This window comes from Canis aureus, chromosome 30 (genome assembly GCF_053574225.1).
Source record: "Canis aureus isolate CA01 chromosome 30, VMU_Caureus_v.1.0, whole genome shotgun sequence".
Classification (NCBI taxonomy): domain Eukaryota; kingdom Metazoa; phylum Chordata; class Mammalia; order Carnivora; family Canidae; genus Canis; species Canis aureus.
The window spans coordinates 31,336,096-31,358,358 of record NC_135640.1 but is presented as its reverse complement, the minus strand read 5'-3'; the positions used below and the strand labels follow the sequence as shown (position 1 = coordinate 31,358,358).

General features: G+C 40.5%; 2 protein-coding genes across 4 annotated transcripts in view; one reads left to right on the top strand and one right to left on the bottom strand.

The window, feature by feature from the left end:
- The window catches only part of SCAF4 (SR-related CTD associated factor 4), a 62,762-nt gene extending 46,826 nt beyond the window's left edge, over nucleotides 1-15,936 (top strand). For all 3 annotated transcript variants that reach the window (XM_077878972.1, XM_077878970.1, XM_077878971.1), the window contains exon 20: nucleotides 10,155-15,936. In XM_077878972.1, the coding sequence (XP_077735098.1) occupies nucleotides 10,155-11,086 (932 nt within the window). In that variant the 3' untranslated portion in view covers nucleotides 11,087-15,936. The remainder of the gene's footprint in view (nucleotides 1-10,154) is intronic.
- On the bottom strand, nucleotides 13,729-22,233 carry SOD1 (superoxide dismutase 1). The gene is made up of 5 exons (XM_077878973.1): nucleotides 22,061-22,233; nucleotides 17,848-17,941; nucleotides 16,163-16,232; nucleotides 15,216-15,333; nucleotides 13,729-14,158 (listed from the first exon to the last, which is right to left on the bottom strand). The coding sequence occupies exons 1-5, from the start codon at nucleotides 22,130-22,132 to the stop codon at nucleotides 14,051-14,053; spliced, it is 462 nt and encodes a 153-aa protein (XP_077735099.1). The 5' UTR covers nucleotides 22,133-22,233; the 3' UTR covers nucleotides 13,729-14,050.
- Nucleotides 22,234-22,263: the final 30 nt, after the last annotated feature.

The following is a 22,263-nucleotide window of genomic DNA, read 5'->3' as shown; positions in this document are numbered from 1 at the left end:
GCAATTCAGTTTATTCTCTTTACTGTATAAGTGTATGTGTTTACTTTTCAAAAACTTGTATAACATGTATCTCTAATATGTATAGTTTATTTTTATTAAAAAGCTCATTGTAAATGTGAAATTTGGGTTACTTTGGTGTTGCAGACAATAAAAAAAATACACAAAAAAATGTTTGTTTGTGTTACATATCTCTGTGTTACCAGTATATCCAAAATAATCATTTCAAGGAAAAATTTGCTAACTTGGACTCCTTCCTTTTGTGGAAAATTAAAGCCTTTTCTCTTGTCAGATACATCTATTCATTAATTGTTAACATGCAGAGTCTCCCTAGTTTTGTCACATTGCTATAGATGATGGTGAAATTTATAAATAAGAATTGGGTATTTTTAAGATTGCTTCCTACTTATAATTTTGGTTACCAAAGATCAAATGCAGAAGTCACAGATTGGTGGCCTCCAGAGTGAATTGCTAGACAGTGGTATGATGCCCTTCAGACTTGGTTTCGACACATCCCTGCATGAACTCAATAAGCATTTGAGTTGATGTTCCCAAATTTGGACACTTCAAGAAATTATGTGTACAGAATTGGTTTGTGAGTTATTGTATACTTAAATGGGTGTGTTTGCTTTCATGCAATGGTTATCCTTAAAACTTCTTACAGGATAAATAGTTTTACCATCACATTCAGTAATTAGTTTAAAATTGGTATTTGATTTGTGGTGATTTCACTTAGCTTGGATTTCTCTGCCCAGAATTTTTATTTTTTTATAGTTAGTGTTTTTTAACATTTAAATTAGAACATTAGAGCACCAATCTAGTATGAATAACATTCAAAGAAAACTGGAAGAAAATTCTAGAAAGTAGTTTTTTTAATGATAATACCTAATTTTTAATAGAACTTTTTACATTTTAATATTTTTTCTTGTGAATTTTGCTGTAATGTTTGGTTTTAAGTTATAAGCTGGAGGGAGCTAGTAGGTATTTGATTTATTTGGTACCCCAAAAATCCTGTTGTCTTTATCCTATAAAGTGTTCTTTGTAGGCTTTAAAATATTTGAGTTGGTACTCTTAAGTATTAAATTGGTAATTATTCCACTAATGTTACATAGTGGAATGTTTCCCACATACTCACCACAGTACCTTCAATTTAGTATAGAACATTGTTCAGTAGATAATTAACAGCTATTAATCCACAACAAATACTTGCCTTGGATATGAATTGATGGATGAATACACTGTATTTTCTCAGAAGGTGAAGTACTTCAAATGAAACACATAGGGAAGATCTTGTACAGAAACTTGAAAGCTGCTTATCACATTGTCTCCATGTCCCTCTGCGCTTCCTAGGCTATAGAATTCCAGCCTGAAGAGTCTCTTAAATTTAAATCTGTGACATACATCACTCTGGGCTTGAGGAAGGTGGGAGGGGCAGACACTCCGGGCTGTAGATCAATTTTGGTAGACAAAGATGTTGCTGTGAAGAATTTCAGGTAAGATTTTTTTTTTCCAGCTAACATTGAAAGTAGAATTTCCTAGGGAAAAATCTCATTCAGTGATAGGTTAGCCATTTATTTCAGACTTCTTCACTCTAATAGTGCTACTTTTAATTAAGTCAGAGCTGTTACGCTTTGCCAGTTAAAGTAAAATAGCAATTTGTATACAAATTCTAAAAAAGCAACTATACATGAACTATAGGAAATAGACCAGACAGCCTATTGTACATTACTTTGCAAAAAGCCAAGGAGTCATTTTAAAATAATCTGTGTCTGATTTCTCTCTATTTAAAATTCTGGTTTTCACATATTGGATTTTATGAAAACCTGATGTACTCCTGTGCTAAAAACAGATCCAACTCTCGGTATACCTGCACTATTAAAAATTCAAATTTCTCTTAAAATCTCTCGTTAACATTCTAGTCACGGTTTTTTGTTTTTGTTTTTGGTGTAATCTTAATGTATAATACTAAAACGTGCTTTCTCATTCTTTGAAAACTAGCTCCTTACTCTTTTGTTCTCCCCAGCTCCCAACATACTACCTGTTAAAAGAATTGCCTGGGAGTCTTTTCAAAATAGTTATACTCTAAATGTTACTAAATAGTAAATCTAGGCAAAGGAAAGACATGTATGGGTTGTACTATTATTTCCATTTTCTGAAGGTCTGGGATGAAAAGACAGTGATTTTTAAAAATTACGTGTATGCATACCAAGGGATTTCAGGATATCAGTAGGAGAGAGAAGAGTGATAATTTTTTTTCCTTGTGTGGGAAAATTTTATTTTAGGTTCATGCAAATACCACAGTCACATTCATTTTATTGGGATCAGATCAAAAAAGGTGGAACTGCAACTAAGAACAGAAAAGGAGGTTGTGAAAGAAAATTCCAGCCTTTCTCAAAATAAATTTCAGATCTTTGTAAGTTAACAGCAGAAAGACACTCCGCATCCTGGGGGAGAGACCTGGACCTTATAGCCTCTGCTCTTGGCCTCCTGAGAGAGATTTTCTCCTTGATGAGTTTGGTCGTCATCTCTGCCACCACCATTCATTTGAACGTTTCAACATTTGTCTATTCAGTACCTTATTGTGTCCCAGGCACCCTTCAGGGTGCTAGAGATAACCCGAATGAACGAAAAAAAGCCTGTCTTTTTAGAGCTTATATTCTAGGAGGGATTTAGATAATAAACTAGTGTTTTCACATGGAGATTAATCCTATAAAGAATGAAGCAGGAAACACTTAGGGATTGGAAGAATGTCACAAGGGATGTGCTGTTTTAACAAGGATGGCTCAGGAGGGCATCTAAGAAGGTAATATGGAGAGAAATGATGGGGAAAAGCCATTGAAGTAGAGGAAAGACATTTCAGGTAAAAGACCAAAAGGAGGCCAGGATTGAGAATGAACTTGGCTTGTTTGAGGGGGGACCCAGTGACCTAGTGTGGCTGAAGCAGGGTGAAAAAAGAGTGTCAGGCAATCAGTTCAGAGAATGTCAAGGGCCTGGTTATGAGAGCAATGGGGAATATTGTAGTTATAACTGATGTATATTTTTTAAAGGATGACAGTTCTATATAGAAAACAGACTATAGGAGTTGGTAAGAGTGGAAAGGAGACTCTAGATGCTGTTGCAGTCCATGAGATGCAGGCTAGCCACTTGCATTGGGGGTGATAAAGTGAGGAAATGATGTAATTGGGCACTGAATTATTTTGCAGATTGGGCCTCCTTACTAAGTTATTATTTAAATACGGGATGAGAGAAGGGAGTCAAGAATGAGTTTTTGACATGAGCAGTTGATAGGATGTAATTTTCCATCCCTGAAGTGGGCAAATGTCAAGGAGGAGTGGCTTTGCAAAGAGGATATCAGGTTAGGATGTTAGGTATTTTAACTTTGAAATTTAGGTGCAGATGGTAAGTAAACAACTTGATGAATAAAGTCTAGAGATGTAATTTCGGGTGTCATCCACAAACACATCAGCAAAGCCACAGGAACCTGTGAGAGTACCTAAGGAGGGAATGTAGAGACATGGTAAGAGGGACAAGCCCAGGAAGCCTTCAACACTTAATAATTGAGAATACATTACTGAGAACTAAGATAGACATGGTTCCTTCCATATGCCAGGAACTCTTCTGAAGAGTTTGTGTCTGTCATTTGAGCCTTACATCTCTAAGAGGTAGGTACAATTACCCCATTTTATGGATAGGGATGCTGAAGCAGAGGAAGTAGCCTGGCCCAATCAACAGCTAGAAGTGGGGAATCCATAATTTAAGCTAGCATTGCTCCAACACACCTGTGGTTTTAACCACTGTTCTATACTGTTATATTCAGTAGAGGATACTGGAAGTTGCAGCCAGTGGGCTAAGGAGGTAAAGTAGAGGGTATTCTGGATGCCAAGTAGAGTTAGGGAGCAACCTTCAGTTATATTGATGAGTCAAGGAAGGACACTGAAGCTTGCTGCCTGGATTTAGTAAAATGAAGGCTCCCGGGTAACCTTAGAAATATTTCCTCGGAATGATGGATCCAAAAGCCCAATTATATGGGGTCAGGAGAGAATGAGAGCTGAAGAAGTGGATACAGTGATTTTTTCACATCTCTGAGATTTGTTACATAGAGGAATAGTAAAATGGGGTGGTAGTTGAAAGAGATGCAAGGTAACGGAGAGTTTATTTCTAAAAAATGGATGAAACTAAAGCATCTTTATTGGCAAATCAGTAGAGGGGAAGGTTTTGGCGCAAGAGAGGAGGTGTTTGCTAAGTTGATATCCTTACGTAGGTAAGAGGGCATGGGTTCAGGTTTTGATTAAAGGGCTTAGCCCTAGGAACATAATGTTCTCAGTAGGAGTGATGTGGATACGGGTAAATTGATAGATGTGGTGGTAGGTAAGTGAATGAAAAATTCTTCGAACAACTTTTATTTTTTTTCCATGGTAAACCAATGTAATGGTTTCCATTATAAACCATATAATGGAATAGTACTTGGTAATTTAGAAGCACTTTTACATGCTACAAGATGAGTAAACCTTGAAAAGATAGACTAATAAGTGAAAGAAGGTCTAGTCATCAGAGGATCACATATTGTATGATTCCATTTATATAAAATGTTCAGAATAGGCAAATCTATAGATGGAATATATGGTTGCCTGGAAGGGGCAGGAGGAGGCAATTGCCTGAAAATGGTGGGTGATGGCATTTGGGTTTCTTTTTGAGGTGATGAAAATACACTAAAGTTGATTGTGACGGTTGCCCAGCTCTGAATATACTAAAAACCACTGAATTACATACTTTTATGTGGGTGAATTATAAACTTGAGTTTATCTCACTGAATTTGTTATAAAACCCTTTAAGACTTGACAGGATTAAGAAGAAACCAGAACATGTGGATTAGATATCTAGAGAAATGAGAATGTGAACTGACTAGGAAAATTTAGGGCTACTAACCAGAATTAAGGAAGCATTTGTGGTTGTAGTTGTAAACTTTAAAAGAGACCAGTTCACATGTTGCGGGTGGGGTGACCCTCAGCTCTGTTGGTGTCCAGATGAGTAGAAGAGTTGCATCCAGTAACCATTGAAGGTTTTCCAGGCAGCTGTGGTGAGGGGGAATCATGAACTCTTGAGACAGGTAAGGAGGGGAAAGTAAAGACAATGAAGGGCATTGCTGAGCCTCATGGGATGGATAAAACCTTCCGAGAAGGGCGTCAGAGAGTGGGGTGCGCAGGTGAGAATTCGGCAGTGATACAGGTGTTTGTAACGAAAGTTCAGGACTTCCAAGAGGCAATGGCTTTGGTAGGATCTTGGCGAAGAGAGTAGAACTGCCTTGCTGCCTTAGATGTTCCCTCCACCCGTCCTCCCCTTTCACCTAGTTAGTCCTTGCTTTCCTTGAAGGATCCCACTTAAATTTATATCCTCTTTAAGAAGCATCCAACTAACCTGCAGCAGTTGGGTCACTGCCGAAGAAAGTATTACGAATTCAAACCTTGAGTAATTTTCTCGGTGTCTCCCTGTCCTCCCTGCCCACCGCTATGGTCCTTCGCAGAAAGCTACCTTTTGGGCAGACGTTGTGTCCCTTTATTTATGTCCTGGGATTTCCAGGTGCACATTGGACTCCAGCCATGATACCACCTTCCCCTCTCTCACTGCCCCTGTAGCCTTTTAACATACCTGTTCTTAATTTTTTTTTTAAATTTATTTATGATAGTCACACAGAGAGAGAGAGAGAGGCAGAGACACAGGCAGAGGGAGAAGCAGGCTCCATGCACCGGGAGCCCGACGTGGGATTCGATCCAGGGTCTCCCGGATCGCGCCCTGGGCCAAAGGCAGGCGCCAAACTGTGGCGCCACCCAGGGATCCCAACATACCTGTTCTTAATGTCACATAATTCCAGCTGGACAGCTTTGCTCTAGACAGCACTGGCACCTCCCCTTTAATCTTGACTTTTAGTTTTTAATTGTGAAATGACTGGGTTTTGGCTCGTTTTAGGAATATTCACAGTTCAGTTTTGGTTATTTCGAGTTAAATTCCAACATGTTTCTTGTATTCTCAAATTTGAAGGCAGACATTTGGGGCTGCCCTTTTTTCCTGCCTTAACATCTTGCTGTATTAAAATTTCAGACACTTTTGAGGTGGTGTTTGCCCTGAACTCTTTCTTCCCTTTTCTCACCGTACCGTGGGTATCACTGTGACTTCTCTTGTGAACTATAGATACACGTACCAGGTTCTTCCACACATTTCCACCAGATCTGACCCAGTCTCTTCCAGCTATCAGTAGAAATTTGTCATATGTCTCCCCCAAAGTAACTTCTCTTCTAAATTCCTGCACTGCATTGATACTTCCATCTGCTCATTCAGAACAGAGAGCTATGTTTCCTGCACCTCAAATTTCAGGCCTGCCCATTACATGTTTTATGTCTCTTCCTCATCTCTGTCCCCTCCAGTTCAGTCTCATTTCCGTCTCCTGGATTCTGGGGGTAAGAGTCTTCCTGCTTCCCAGTGTCTTTCCTCACCTGGCTCTCCTGTACACTGCTTGCAGGAAAGGTCTTTCAAATATGAACACGGGATGATCCCTGCCAAAAATGGCTTGGTCGTCGCCCCATCCCTTAAGTCAAAGTCCAAGCTTTCTTCTTGTGGCTTATCAGCTCTGAATTGTGCTAGCCCGCTCGCTCAGCCTCATGAACCTCTTTCCTTAACTGGTAGTAATTTGTATTCACACAAATTCTTTTCTTGCTGCTTCAGTAGTAAACCTCATCTTCTGTTTTGTTTTCTCTCTCTAGCCCAAAGGCACTGTTGCAGTTCTCTTGACTAGTTATGTCCTTTGTTTTGAGACCCCGTTCATACACCCTAGGCTTCGCACTCAGGGTCATGCACACATTCGGGTTCATGCAGGCCAGCAAGCAGTTCCACCTTTGCCACCATAGTAGCTCGTGCCATCTCTTCCATCACGTGTCAGATGTCTTTGTTTCTGGTTAGGCTATATATCCTGTTTGAAGGAATGGACTATGTCTTATTTATATCTCCAGCACATGAAATCTCTTAATGTAAAGCTCAGGTGTTCAACGTGTGTGAATTTTTTTTTTAATTTGTAACTCAAGAAAAGTTGTCAGTGGCATTGCACGTCCTACTTCCAGAGCAAATGAATAATTGTTTTGAATGCCCTTTAGACCTCAGTAACTCATAACTATATAGCCCATTGATGTATATATCATGTCTGCTATCCTAAAAAAATGAAATTCAGCTAGCATACCCATCAAGGGCTTATGCCATCTGGTATGCTTTTAGTTAAATACAACTTCTATTATAAAAGCAACACATGTTCACTGCAAATAATAATAATAATTCACAATTTTATCACTTCTGTGGCCTAAAGGCCCGCATTTAGGACTATGGGAATACTCTTGTCAGGAGAAGCTGTAAATGCCAATCCAGGAAGGATTAAATGGAAATCTACTTACTTACAAATGAGAGAAGGGACTTGAGTGTGTAGTGTTTTAGGCAAATAAAAATATCCACACATAATCAATGAACTAGGCAGTATTTTTGCTTTATAAAAAAGTGTGCTTTGTAGGTAGTTTACATGATTACCATAAATGTTAATCCCATTGAGTCAATCTCTGTACTCAAATGCATGTTACAAAGGATTTAAGAGATGTGTTCCTAGAGACAGGTTTATATTTTAAAGAGAAACATTGCCATCTGTTGTGTATAATGGTAAGGTGGCCTTACATCCTTTGGCCACTGTCAAGATTGGTGGTTAAGGGAAGCCAGTCTTCATGGGTAAATCAGGAAATAGGACTTTTCTATTGTCCAGCAAGAGTCACTGTTTTCTTTTAAAGATTCATTTGAACCTAATTCTTTTGTTATAATATGCTTTGAACCTCTTACCCATTTTTCTAGTGTTAATTAAAAATTTGGCATTGGCCTCTTGAACCTATAGATAAGTAACTCAAATGTGCCATAGTAATTTCTGTAAGAGAGTAAACTGGTCATGTTTTAAAGGTTGGTGGGGAAAGTAAAGCTCGTTTAAGTGTGTCTATGTGTGGTGTCTCTATTAAAAGGAAAGTACTAGATACAATACATTTTATATTTGAGTTAGAGTCTACAGATATTGGGACATTTCTTTAAAAAGTGAAAGGACATATCTTAGGTGCTTTTGTTACCCTGCTGTATGGTATACACTCAGTGTTTACTAAGGGATAGAAATAATGTTTGCCATCATGAATTCATTTTGATCTGAAATACGGATATGTGGCGGTTCTGTATATGTTCATTGGGATTTTCAAGGAGTCTGAAGAGTATGTGAAGAGACAAGGTCTTTGCCTCAATCGTCTACTTCGTAATTTCTGCTGTAACTTTACTGTGGTATTTATATTTAGCGTATTTTTACCTTTACACCTGACATGTGGAAGCTCATTGTGTTCACATTTTCCCAGCTACCAAAGTGCTGGACTTTAAATTCTGGTGGGTATTGGGGGATCACAAGAGGTTTTAGTATGATCTGAATCAGCAATGAAAAAAAATGCATCTATTTTTGTGAAGTCAGATATTTAATGTTAGGATATTTATCACCCATGAAAATAGATGTGATAATTTCAGCATTTTAACTATGGAGAAGGCTCTGAGCTCACTCTCTCATTTCTGAGGCACATGTCCAAAGTCATTCCTAAGTGAGATTAGATTTCACCAAACATACTTTTTAAGCATTTGAAAGAAGGTATTGTAAGTAAATACCAAAGCTGGTAAGTCTTCAGGTTAAAAGTTATAAACTGGTTTACATATATTTTTCAGGTACACTCTGTTTAGTCAAATCTGACAGTATCAAACAACATGTGAGGAGCACATACTGAAGTAGAAATTCTTGTTTATGTTTAGTATTGCCTGTACAAAAAATTTAGGAGCCAGCAGGACTTGTTAAATGTTTGCTGAAGCACATGAGAGGAAGTGGTTCAAGTTGAAACCAGAAAATAACCTGATGTTGGGGGAGAGGGAAAGAAAAATACTTAAAAGTATTGGGTTTGCTCTTGGGGGGTTTTTTTGTTTTTGTTTTTGTTTTTTTAATCCGTGTCACCCAGGCATTTCTCTACCATTGCTGGTCTAGTCATAACCCATAACTTGCACAAAGGGGTCAACAGTATATATTCTGACAACATATAGAACATCCCCAATGTTACAGTAACTCCTGTTGGCCATAGTATGTGCCTTGTGATGTTGATGCTTGCAAAGAAAGAGAGAGATGATGCCTTTCTGTTATTTAAGTCCTGATCCGAAACAGAAATCCATCCTGTTTGCCATAGCATTTTAAATGATGGGTTGTTGTATGACTTTCACCAAAACCTGAGGAAACCCTCATGTAAATGGGAAATAAAGCTAGTAAGTCCTTGCCACTGTCAACAGCACCAGCGTCTTGTCACCTTAGGAAGAATGAAGATGAATACCTCCGTCATTGTGACCTAGCAAGTGACACCTTATGCTGTGCTTTGAAAAAGGACCTGTAAAAATAAACTTTGCACTGGTGTATCGATCTTTATTTATAAGCATTCCTGTTTCAGGTGATGGTTACTGTATAGTAAGGCATTTGGATGACGTAGAATCAAAGAGCCCTCCCTCTTCAGTGGATTTTCTGGATCAGTGACCCCATTTGTTTCTAGTCTTAAGACTTTAAAGTGTAAAATTTCCTAAGAGTACACCTGAGCTGGCCTTCAGTTGGTTCAGATATTTTGCCCTTTCTCATTAGGCCTAGTACATCATATTTTTCAAATGTTTTTTAAGTATTTTTACCAAACAGCTACTAATGAAGGCTGTAGGAGACTTTAACATACTTTTTCCAAAAATCAGTATATTGCATTTTCCTTTTCCAGCTAATTTTGATCTCTCCCAGTATTAGATACTAATTATCTATATATTAGTAATACATATGTGTATATATATTCATAACAAACTTTAGTATGTGCTATTCTTCCATATATATGGTATGTAATAGATCTTTAAGAATGCAGGTCATTTGTTACTAGGCCCTCATGTTGAGTTTTTCACAGGTAAACTGGCAAACACCACGAAATCTGAAGATTCTGGATTGAACTTCATTCACTTTGATTCAGGCTCCACAGGAAACAAGTGAAAATAGAATGCCATCTTCTACATTACTTTATATATAGATTTTTATTTTTGCTTTCTTTTAGGTACTCAAGGAGTTGCCCCCGGCCCTGTAATTGGGCTCCAGGCACCATCCACTGGTCTTCTTGGAGCCCGACCTGGCCTGATCCCACTTCAGCGCCCTCCAGGAATGCCTCCACCTCACTTACAGCGATTTCCCTTGATGCCACCTCGTCCCATGCCACCACATATGATGCATAGAGGTCCACCTCCAGGACCTGGGGGCTTTGGAATGCCTCCACCTCACGGGATGAAAGGCCCCTTTCCACCTCATGGCCCCTTTGTTAGGCCTGGCGGAATGCCAGGGCTTGGGGGCCCAGGGCCAGGCCCAGGGGGTCCTGAAGACAGAGACGGAAGGCAGCAACAAGCACAGCCACAGCAGCCGCCACCGCCACAGCCACAGCCGCAGCAGCCGCCACCAGCGCAGCAGCCACCACCAGCTCAGCAGCAACCACAGCCGTTTAGAAATGATAACAGGCAGCAGTTCAATTCAGGTAGAGACCAAGAGAGGTTTGGAAGAAGATCTTTTGGAAATAGGGTGGAAAATGACCGGGAACGGTATGGGAACCGTAATGATGATAGAGATAATAGTAATCGTGAAAGGAGAGAGTGGGGAAGAAGGAGCCCTGACCGGGACAGGCACAGAGACTTGGAAGAGAGAAATAGACGCTCTAGTGGGCATCGAGACAGAGAGAGAGATTCTAGAGATAGAGAGTCTCGTAGAGAAAAGGAAGAAAACCGAGGAAAGGAGAAGCCTGAGGTGACAGACAGGGCAGGTGGTAACAAAACCGTTGAACCTCCCATTAGCCAAGTGGGAAATGTAGACACTGTTTCAGAACTTGATAAGGGGGAGTCTGAGTCTGCAGTTGTAAAACCTTCTGAAGAGTTACCTGCTGAGGCTACCTCATCCGTTGAACCCGAAAAGGATTCTGGCTCAGCAGCAGAGGCTCCTCGTTAGAGACTGGAATTTGTCAAAATGTGACAGTGACACTTCTGGAGTGTAGAGCTTGAGGTGTACAGATGCTGTATTATATTTGCTCCTGCTATATCACAGCCCCGCAGTAGTTGGTGGGGAATTGTAAGCAATTTGATTGCTTCCCTTCTATTTAAAAATAGCCACAAAATAACAAAAAATACTGAAAATATGAATAAATATTACCCTTTTTGCTGTAACTTTTTAAAAGTTTTGACTTTAAAAAGTTTACAAATCGTAATTAGAAGTGCTCTCTATTTTTTTTTTTTTAATTTAAGACAAGGTAACGGTGAAAGCTCCTCAAAACAATAGGGATGTTTTTAATAAACTCTATTTTCATAACAAACTTTAATGTGTGCTATTCTTCCTACACTGCACTAAGGTGGAAAAGGATTGTTCACCATCAAAGTTTGAGCTGTTAATACTGTATTGGGAGTCTAAATTAGACTTGTTTATTTGATGGAAATAGACATCTTTATGTAGTTCTTCTCAAACACTTTCATTTGTAATATTTTTGAATTTTAGCCTTTCAATCATAAGGTGTAAAGGTTAGTTTTAATGTTAATTGAAAAGCTTGTTAGTTTTGCAGTTCAATCAAGGTTATCTTTTTTGCCATTGGCTTTGTGGTAAATGTTGCCCTAATTAATTTGTAAAGAGAAATTTTGCTGGGGGAAAACTGGATCCCAAACTACCCAATTGTACTATAGAATTATCTGATTGCCTGGGTATTACTTATTTAGAAGGTTGAGTGTTTTCTTACCATCCCATTAAATTTTTCAGAAGGGTGAAAGAAATCAAGGTTAACATTTGCAACCTAAAAGCTTTTTGTCTTATTTTATATGTTTAAGGACTTAAATGCAACCTGTTGTTTCCTTAAAAGCCTTGACTGTTGCCTTTCTTTACCATTTTTTAAACTCCCCTGCTGGGCAGAGGTAGACTGAACTTTTTGTCACATACAAGAACATATATTTTCTTTTGCTTAAAATTGTTGGGTTAACTAGGAAAAATAGATGTAGGTTTCCAAGAACTATTATGTGAAGACATCCAAAGCCAAATCAAACCCTATATCTAACAAGTACAGAAAAGCAGTTCCACAAAACTGCTTTCCCCAGTGCCAAGGAAAAGACCTGTTACACAATCCAAGTATTTATGGCCTTGTTGAAGGCTTTTTTTTTATTTTTTAATTTTTTTTTTTACATTTTTAAACTCCTAGTTTTGGTACATTGAGCAGGTAACTTCTTTGCCCTCATCCCCAGGTGAAGCTGCTTTATTACTTTGGTTTTTAAATAGTAGTCTACAGCAAGATCTTTGTTTTGATGGGGAGAATGTATCTAGGACAATGTTCTTGTGTTCCTGACTTGAGAAAATCCAGGTTGATATCTACACTTGAATCCTAAAACTTGTCCTTCGTTTGTTGGCCCACCTGAGAGGTTTAAGAGTCCTAACTGAAACTGCTTCTGTAAAGAAATCTACATCTGATTATTTAGTCTATTATTATTATTTAGTTCAAGGACTTAAACCCCAAAACCCGTATTTCCAATTTTAAGTATTGGAAACACCCTATTTGCACATGACAAGACCTCCCCCCAAAGTACTAAGGTACTAAGTGGTAGTGATTACACTTGAGGCTTTGAAGGTCAGAAGCGAGGCCCAGTAAGAGTCTTCTCCCACATACATGCACCAAAATTGTACACTAGTGAAATCCATTACAGTTTTTAAATTCTGGCTGTGATTTTAACCACTTCCGAGGATGTTTATCACCAATTTTAATACTTTGAAAAACACTACAAATTGTCTTTTGCCAAATTGGCTTTTCCTCTCCTCACCAATATCCTACATTTGGTAAGTGTACCATATATTTATGATCAATCAGAATTGTAACATTTCTTCTGGTTTATCAGAAATAATATTCTACAGTTTTCAATAAATGAACTGTAATCCCCAGTCAAACCTGAATTAACATTTCATTTAAAAGCAGTTTCTCATAGGTACATAGTATTTACAATAAGAGAACTAGACTTAAATTTAATTGGATGTGTAAAATCTTAAGGAGCCATAACATTTCTTTGGTTCCATCTTAAAATGCTACGGTATCTTTCTTTAAACGGCTAATCTGAAAGCAGACTGTGCCAACCTCTACTCTTATTATAAACTAAATGTTCATAGGTGTAAGATATGTGGAATATGTGCCATTTTGGCAGGTAGGTGAATTTTTTCTTAGCTGAGGCTATTAACTTGCTGTTCACAATTTTGCTACAAGTTATCAAAGGGTTCTCTCAAACCATAACATCTACTTTTTAAAATAAACTTACTTACTTTTTGAATAAAAAAGCTAAAGTAGCTAATCAGGGAGACCACCTTAATTTCCCCCAAAACTGACAAAAAGGAGAGGAGATCTGTCCAACCAAGATTCCAGTTGAGGTTAGTGTTAGCTAAAAGACCAAGCTGCTAAAAATTTAAACATCTTACCTCATTTAAAACACTTTAAAAAGCGACCTCTATGAAACGGAGTATCTGTTAACATATTAATTACTAAATCTGTTCCGTTCAAGCTCTAATGTAGGAGTATGAAGAGCTAATTAAGAGTTTCAATTTGGATATTTTAATAGGTTAAGAATTCAGTGCCATATGTTATATTTGTTTATTGCGGGCTTGAATGAGAATTGAAGAAATTCAGACAATTAAGTTTAATACCCATATATGATTAAGCCTGGCAAAATACAGAGATCGTTGAAACATACATTTTAACTGAATAGGAGTTTTATAAAATTATACAAATCTTCCAAGTGATCATAAATCAGTTCTCATTACAGGTACTTAAAGCAATTAAAAAGTCACACAAATTACACTTTTAAGGTTACAATGTTTAATGTTTATCAAGTTAAATTTCTACGACTAGCAAGATAACATAGGAGTTAACTAGAACTCAGATCGCATCCTAGGGAATATTTACTTGGCGATCCCAATGACACCACAAGCCAAACGACTCCCGGCGTTTCCTGTCTGTGTACTTTCTTCATTGTCACCTTTGCCCAAGTCATCTCGTTTCTCGTGGACCTTTAAAAAGTTTTAAGAACATTAACGTAACTTAGCGCTATCAAGTGATCACCACCTTTTCCCAATACCCAAAAGACAAATTTTAAGAAGCACTTAATATTAGGAAAAAAACCATGTTCAAATAATCCTAGCAAGGAAATATACTATACTAATATTTAAACTAGTGGTAAACAACAGAAACTACTACTCAAAGTTTTTTCTTGATGATACCGACTAAGTTCATTATAAACACTAGGTATGTGTTGCTATCTCTAAATGAAATACTAAAAATCCTCCAGGTGAAATTTTAGTAGCCTGAGTTATACTATTAATAATCACTGTTTTGAAAGAAAAAAAACAATGAGTGAATTTTTAAAACCTCAAAAATGTGCCTAATGAAACTATAAGTCTGTAAATAAGTAATCCCAAAAATATCTTCAACTATTTAAACAATAGTATTTTAAGATTTGGCTCCTCAAACATTGATCAATGATTTTTCTGCTTCACAACTATAGCTGAAGAAAACTCTAGGGTCACCTGGAAGGAAAGGACTACAGAGCCTTTAACTGTCCTCTTGGGCAGGCAACACAGAGCCTAAGCTACTTGGTATCTGCGAGAACCAGATGCAGCTCCTGTGGGTAACTCTGGGCAATGGCTTCCCACACACTAAACAAGTGATGGTGACTTGCAGACATGAATAAATACTAATACTGAGGTTCATCTCAGATTTTAGACTTAAATGTTCTATTTACAAGGGGGACACTAAATTGTGGCAGGAAAATCTGGCCATCTTAAAACCAGAAAAGACTACTTCTGTTTCCACGATATAGATCTAATATGACCAAATGTAACCTAGTTAACCATCTTATCTTTGCAGAACAGTGTCATAACCAACCTACATCATTAATTCACCTTCACTGTAATCATCCAATAAAATAATTGCCCTTCCTAATCTGAACTAAAGGTACAATATGTATGTGGATCCTTAGAAACCAGGATTAACAATCATGAAATCGTGAAAAGATAGGTCTGTGTATTAGAAGAATTGGTATGCATATCCTATCATATGAAAACTCACCACCATGGTGCGGCCAATGATGGAATAGTCTCCTGAGAGTGCAATCAGAGAATCTTCTATGGACACAATAGCCACGCCATCCTTGCCAGCAGTCACATTGCCCAGGTCTCCAACATGCCTAACAGTGAAAAAGCATCAGTGATTAGGACTGATTCAGGCTAGTTTGTGAGCTAAATTAAAAACTGAGTCAGATACAGAAGGGTAGACTAAGAGGTGGACATAGTATGTATCAAATAGGACCCACTCCTGCAGATTGAGTGTTTTGGAACATACACAAAAACTAGAAACAACCTGACATTGTAGACACACTGCTCTTCAAACACAGCTTCAAATGTACAAAGTAATGCTCTGGGAGGAACTGTGGGATGGGGGCACATCTCTAACTTCAGAGGTAAAGTACCAAAGGGTAAACTCTGAGTTACTGAGTTATGCCTGTTAATTCTTGGCATGGCTAAGAATGCTATGCCCCAATGCCTGTTATAAAGATAAATTAATCCCTGCCCTTAAATTTAATATTTTCCTGAAAGGCTCTCAGGAAACACACATACAAATGGACTCACTGAATTTTCAGTATCCAATTTTCATCTATAAGGCTTCCTATGTTTCACAATGATGGTTTATGTTGCTAGTGGTTGACAGTACTGTTATTCATGACATTTCCTGTATTAGTTCCCTTTGGCACTTGTATTAGTTCTATATTCAATAAATGCTACAAAACCAATTTGTGTTAAGTGTCCCCATTTGTCAATTCCTCAGCCCAGGGAGTAAGCTACTCCAACACTTGGGAGGTGGGGGGGGGGGGGGGGGGGGACTTGAGGGACAACAAAAAGAGCAGAGGTGGGGAGGCCTACTCAGTTCTGCCAGCGTGCAGTCTGCAAGGAATACACCCGTACTGACCCCAAGCCACTGCCATAATTTTAGTAAGAGTTAAGCACTTTGTCACTTACCTCTCTTGATCTTTTGGCCCACCATGTTTTTTGGACAGAGGATTAAAGTGAGGACCTGCACTAGTACAGCCTATTTGCCCGAAAAAAAAAAAAGAAAAAAGCTGAATTATGAATTCAGAATACCAAAAAAAAAAAAAAAAAAAAAAAAACTGGCCATTGCTAAAACCTCAAATACAGAAAATACTGACATACATCATGACTTCTAGGTTCATAAAAACAGGAAGCAACACTTCAGTATCAACAAAATGGGCAGGCAGTAGAGACAAATTTTAATTAGCGTGTTAACACTGATAGAGATAATACCCTTCTCTGGGCTTTGGTTTCTTCGTTGCTCTGTAAAATAAAAGGGCTAGGACTTGATCTTAATGGTTCTGCTTTTATTAAAATTTCATGATTATGGTCTAAACTTATAAGGTAGCATACCTTAACTATAAGAGACTTACCTCCCTAGCAACATACTTCCAGCAACTACTGCTGGCGGCCTCTACTTGGTGCATGCAGAATATAATGGCACCTTGTATCACTGCCCCACAGAATTCCAAGGGGTGGCATTCAGAATATATTCTGTAAAAATGGCGCTTCTGTAATTCAAGGAAGGCCATTCTCACAGAACACAACCACAACAATGCAGGGCGTTCTTTTGTGACAGGCTTTCTTCACTCAGCAGGTGATGGGAAGTTTCCACTGTTTACAGCTTCTAACCCAACTCCCCCAGGGAGAAGATAACACAGGTTATGAGAAGTAGCAGAGTAAGTCAAAGACTTAGGCAGATGTCTCCCAAAGCACAGGGGCAGTAAAAAAAAGAGAGCAACTTGAGGAATTTTAATCGTCAAAATGGACCAAAGCTGGTCATTAATCGTAATTTCTAGAAGAACCAAATTATAGAACATAAAAACAAATCCAGCAAAATGAATCCATCAAGTTATCAGAAAAAGTCTAAACACCAAGTTACCTGAATATGGAAAATGATGACTAAATGCATTTTACCCCGTAAGTTTTCATTAAGTTGCTTTCTAATCCCAAACTGAGAAAATGAAACTCAAACAAAAGCACCAATAGTTTACATTCTTTTTTTCAGATTTTACCTTACTTCTGTCCCCCCTAAGGCTCTTGTGTTGAAGGTAGGGAGCTATTCTTAAACGGTAACAAAAATAAATGCAGACCCTGGGCGTGAAGCACTCACCCTTGACCCCCAGCTCACAAACACCTGAGATCACTATGGAAGATAAAAAGGTAGCTTAACTTCTTATTTTCTATGCTCTTAAATACTTGAGACTCTTATAATCAAAATATAATAATGATTTTTAAAAAATCAACTTCTGGGACACCTAGGTGGCTCAGTGGTTGGGCATTTGCCTTTGATTCAGGTCTTAATCCTGGAGTCCTGGGATCGGGCTCCCAGCTTCTCCCTCTACCTTTGCCTCTGGCTCTGTGTGTCTCTCATGAATAAGTAAAATCTTAAAAAAAAAACAACAACAACAACTTCTTCCCTTTCCTTTCCACACTTCAATAGAGTCAAAAACCGGCTTTGTGGATCATTTCCCTAAGGCTGACCTTAGTAATCCTATTGACCTTTTTTTTTTTTTGGCATGTTGAGGATTTTCAATGTTTAGGAGTAGCTCTACTCAGTCCTATCTTACTAGATGAAACAAATAGAAGAGTCACTAGACCAACACAACACCCACCTTGTGTATTATCTCCAAACTGATGGACGTGGAATCCATGCTCGCCTTCAGTCAGCCCTGTAATGGTTCCTGATACCACAACAGGCCCACTTCCCTTCAGTCAAAGAAAAGCACAAAAAATGAGAGAGCAAGTGCTTCTGAACAAGAAAACAGCTGTATTATCTTTACCAATCACAAGAAAGTGGAAGGAACATGGACTTGAGAGTTTAAAGATCTGTGCCCAAATCCTAGGCCCACCACTTTCTAGCAAGCTATTTAACCATTCTAGGCTGGGGACCCAACACAAGGGAGATGTGACCTTGTTCTAACACTCACAGCCCAGGAGCCCTGCAGCCCGCATCACAATTAATAAAATAGCACAGGAAAAGCATCTAGCAGTAGGGCAAGGAGAGTGAGCACTAAGGTGGTAGGTTTACAGACTTCATAGGATTTGACCTCCTTACAATGAATATGTAATATGAAAAAGTTACTTTGTAAATGCTTTCGAATACGTTATATTTGCACTCCCTGAATAAATGTATTTACATCAAACTTTTTAATCCAAATGTTAGCACACCATATACCTTGTTTTCTTCGTGCACTCTTCCATAGAGCAAACATATAGATTTGCCACCAAAAAAAGAAAAAGACACCCTGAAAATGTCCAACTGGTTACTCTAGGATCCCTGTTCTCCACTCTCCTCCCATTAGAGGGGGATTTATCAGTTCCCGGCATAAATATTTTTTATTAATAGAAAATATCCTATCCCACTTTCCCTGGGGGACTGATTCTGGTCTAAGCAACTGTTTTCTAAAGTCATTTTAGGCCCTCAAACCTAAATAACCTTTCTGCTCAAGACCAAAAAGGGGCGATAAAAACACTAAAGCAGAAGAAGGGCGCCTGGGTGGTTCAGTGGTTAACCATCTGCTTTTGGCTCAGGTTGTGATCCTCAAGTCCCACATCTGGCTCCCCTCAAGGATCCTGCTTCCCCCTCTGCCAGTATCTCTGCCTCTCTCTCTCCCTGCGTCTCATAAATAATAAATAAAATCTTAAAAAAAAAAAAAACGCTAAAGCAGAAAAACACACAGGTATCATGATGCAGGTAATGGTGATAGATAATAGAGCTGCAGGGCTGCATACAGAAATAAAGAAAGTTAACTATTACAGCTAAGAGATCTTAGGAACTAAAATAAAACATACACAGCATCCATACCACACGGTAATACGATGACGGTGTCTTTGCTTTTAACTTGGTTTGCTTTTTAATGGCCAGGGCCAACAGTTACAAGACGTGCTAGCCTTGAATTTTTTACTTTCCACTGGATAAACACTGCTGCTCAAAGTAGTGTGGTTTAACTGCTGCCCTTCTTTGCTTTTCTTTTTGAAAATACGTAGACTAGGATTCTTCTAAGTACAAGCTTTAATTTTGGAAAAACTAAAACATGGAAACACACTGTGTTACCAACAGCACAGGGACAAAAGGGCAGGTTTTTCCAAGCCTCCATTAATGGGTAATGCACAGAGCGCATAGGAGCAGTTCAACAGTAACCTGTCTGGGTACAACCCTATAGGGACCAGGCGGGCTGTTACCTTAAATGACTAAAACAGGTCAGGGAAGCAAAAAAGAAATATAAACTTGTCCTGCAGGGTGCTGCCCTGAGCTAATGAGGGCTCAGCATGGGCAGATCTCCAAATTTTTTCAAGGGAAGCTAGGAATTTGGACTTACAGCTGAAAATTTCTTATTTTTAAAGACAGGAAACTAATCAACAATTTTAAACCCTCTATAGAACAAACAAATATGGCTCATTTCCAATTTAACATTCTTGCATATTCGTAGAGCTGTAATGCTTCACTACACAAGGATCTTTTATCAGGTACAAACAGCACCACCCAAATGAAGTTTGGAACTTAAAATGAGGGAGCCACACACGCTACTCAGAGAAGGTGGGAAAACTCAGTTATGCATGGATTCAAAGCTTGGCTTCTGAATGTAATGCCCAAGCTAGTTCTCCATGGCCAGAGGAATCCCCTCACCCCCACCCCCACCCTTGAGATTTCTCTAGTATTGGCCAAGGAGGGAAGAGCAAAACAAAGTCTGGCAAATGAAAACAGCAAAATTTAGTCAAATGACAAAATGCCGTTAGCAGAAAATCTGGAAACCACTTAAAGGAAAGAATTAAGCTCCCTCCCATAAATTTCAAAGATCAGTTTTCCTGTTCCTGTCCTCTTACATTTCTGTAAGACACTTTGAAGATTAAATCTCATTCATATGTTAAATATTACGATCATCAAGCCAAATACAACAAACAATTTTCCATCAATTCCTAACTTCACTAAGATTTGGGGGACAAGTCTTAACCACAAGCACCTTCCTTGTAAAATGTGTTCTGCAGTATTATTATTTCTGTACATTTTATTTTTTTACCATCTCAGTAATGGGCCTGTTGGTAGAGCAATTTTAAGACCACTTTACAGAGAATTTGGTTAAATGAATGCCCCAACAGAGTCAAACGGAACTGTCCACACCTCCTGACTTCCAACTCCCAAACCCCATCCAGTACCCTCTACCAACATTAGTTCTCCATCTTTGGTGCAAACTAGCACTTCTGTGAAAACTTTAAAAACAGCAAAGCTCAGACCACACTCTGACAGATTTTGATACACCTGGAGTTGAGCCCTGATATCGACATTTTTATTAAAAAGCTCCCCAGGGACGCCTGGGTGGCTCAGCGGTTTAGCGCCTGCCTTGAGCCCAGGGCGGGATCCTGGAGACCCGGGATCGAGTCCCACGTCGGGTTCCCTGCGTGGAGCCTGCTTCTCCCTCTGCCTGTGTCTCTGCCTCTCTCTCTCTCTCTCTGTGCATCTCTCAGGAAAAAAGAAAAAAAAAAAGAAAAAAAAAAAAAGCTCCCCAAATGAGCCCACTGTGTTTTTTTTAAACCCAGGGTTTAAAAAAAAATAAAATAATAAATAAAACACATGTCTGGAAAATAACCAACAAGGGAGCCGTTTAGCTCTCTGGCTTCTGGAGCTTTGGAGGCGGAAAAGCTTTATCCAATGCCATCTCCTTTGCCTTTACAGCCTGACCCTGACCTAGAGCAACGGCTACCAAACTTTTCTGTAAGGTGCTACCTAACTAAGGTCTCTGTCCAGCTAAAATCAAAACCAAACGGGAGACCAGCCTTGAAAATTCCCTGATCGGACAAAACCAATTTTAGTCACACAAGCACAGCTTAATTGGCTTCTTTTGCAGGACTAACTCGACCTGGGTCATATCTTACCTACGCCGCTGGAGATCCTAAGCCTATGGAAACACTGTTTCCCAAGGCCGGGGTGTGGTGACCGCTAACCAATTTCTTATCGCTTAAGAAAACTGCCGTGACCCCCGTCCCTGCCTTCTCCCCCATTTAAGCCGCTTTAGGACAATATACGCCCCCACCCACCCCCTCACTCCCCCCGCCCCAGCCTCCTTCCCTGTTTTTGGTCTGAGTGCTCCCCGGTTCACGACCGCCTTCCGCTGTGCGCACAACAAACTTTTACTCATTACCACCACTTCAGGGATTCGATGGTTTCATTTCTGACTCCTGAGACGGTCGCAGGAGTCTGGTTTCCCAGGACCCTCTGAACTCACGAGGCACAAGCCACCCCCCTAGCTCCGGGGGCTGCGCTGCACCCGCCGCGGGACCGGCCGTGCCCACGGGCTGCGGGCTGCGGGCTCCCGGGCGGAAAGGAAGCCCCGACGCGGGGTAACGGCTGCGCCCGGCCCCAGGTGGCCCTGCCGCACTCCCCACCCCCACCCCCGACCTCAAGGGCGGGCCAGGCCCGGGACTGCGCCACTCCGAGTCCGCAGGAGCCTCGGGACCCACAGAGCGACCCCGCAAGGAGGGGCCGCCAGCCGCTGCGGAAACGTCCCGCCTCGGCCCCCGGGGCAGCCGGCCTCGCCCTCCGTCGCGGGCCCCCGCACGCCCCGCACCCGCGGGGGGCGGCCGGCGCGCCTTCCCCGCGCCCCCGCCCAGGCCTCGCCACGCACCGCCGCCCCCGCCGGGCCCGCGCGGTGACTCAGCACTCGGCCGCCGCCCCGCCGCGGGGTCCAGGCCTCGGGCGGCGCGAACCCGCAAACCCGGCGCCGCGGGGGCGTGACGAGGACCGCCCGAGGCCCGACCGGACGCCGCGCCGGGGCACAGGTGCGCGGGCGCCGCCCCGCCGCCGGCCGCCGGCCTCCGCCCCGCCCTTGCCTTCTGCACGAAGTGGATGGTGCCCTCCACCGGGCCCTGGCCCTTCAACACGCACACGGCCTTCATCTCCATGACTCGCGAGGGCGGGCGCGCTCCGGGCCGGGCTCCGACGGCTGCAGCAGTCCGAGGGCAGCGGAGGACGCCGCAGCAGACGCCGACGCAAACCGAGGCGGGCGCGCCGCGCGCTCTTATAGGCCGGAGCG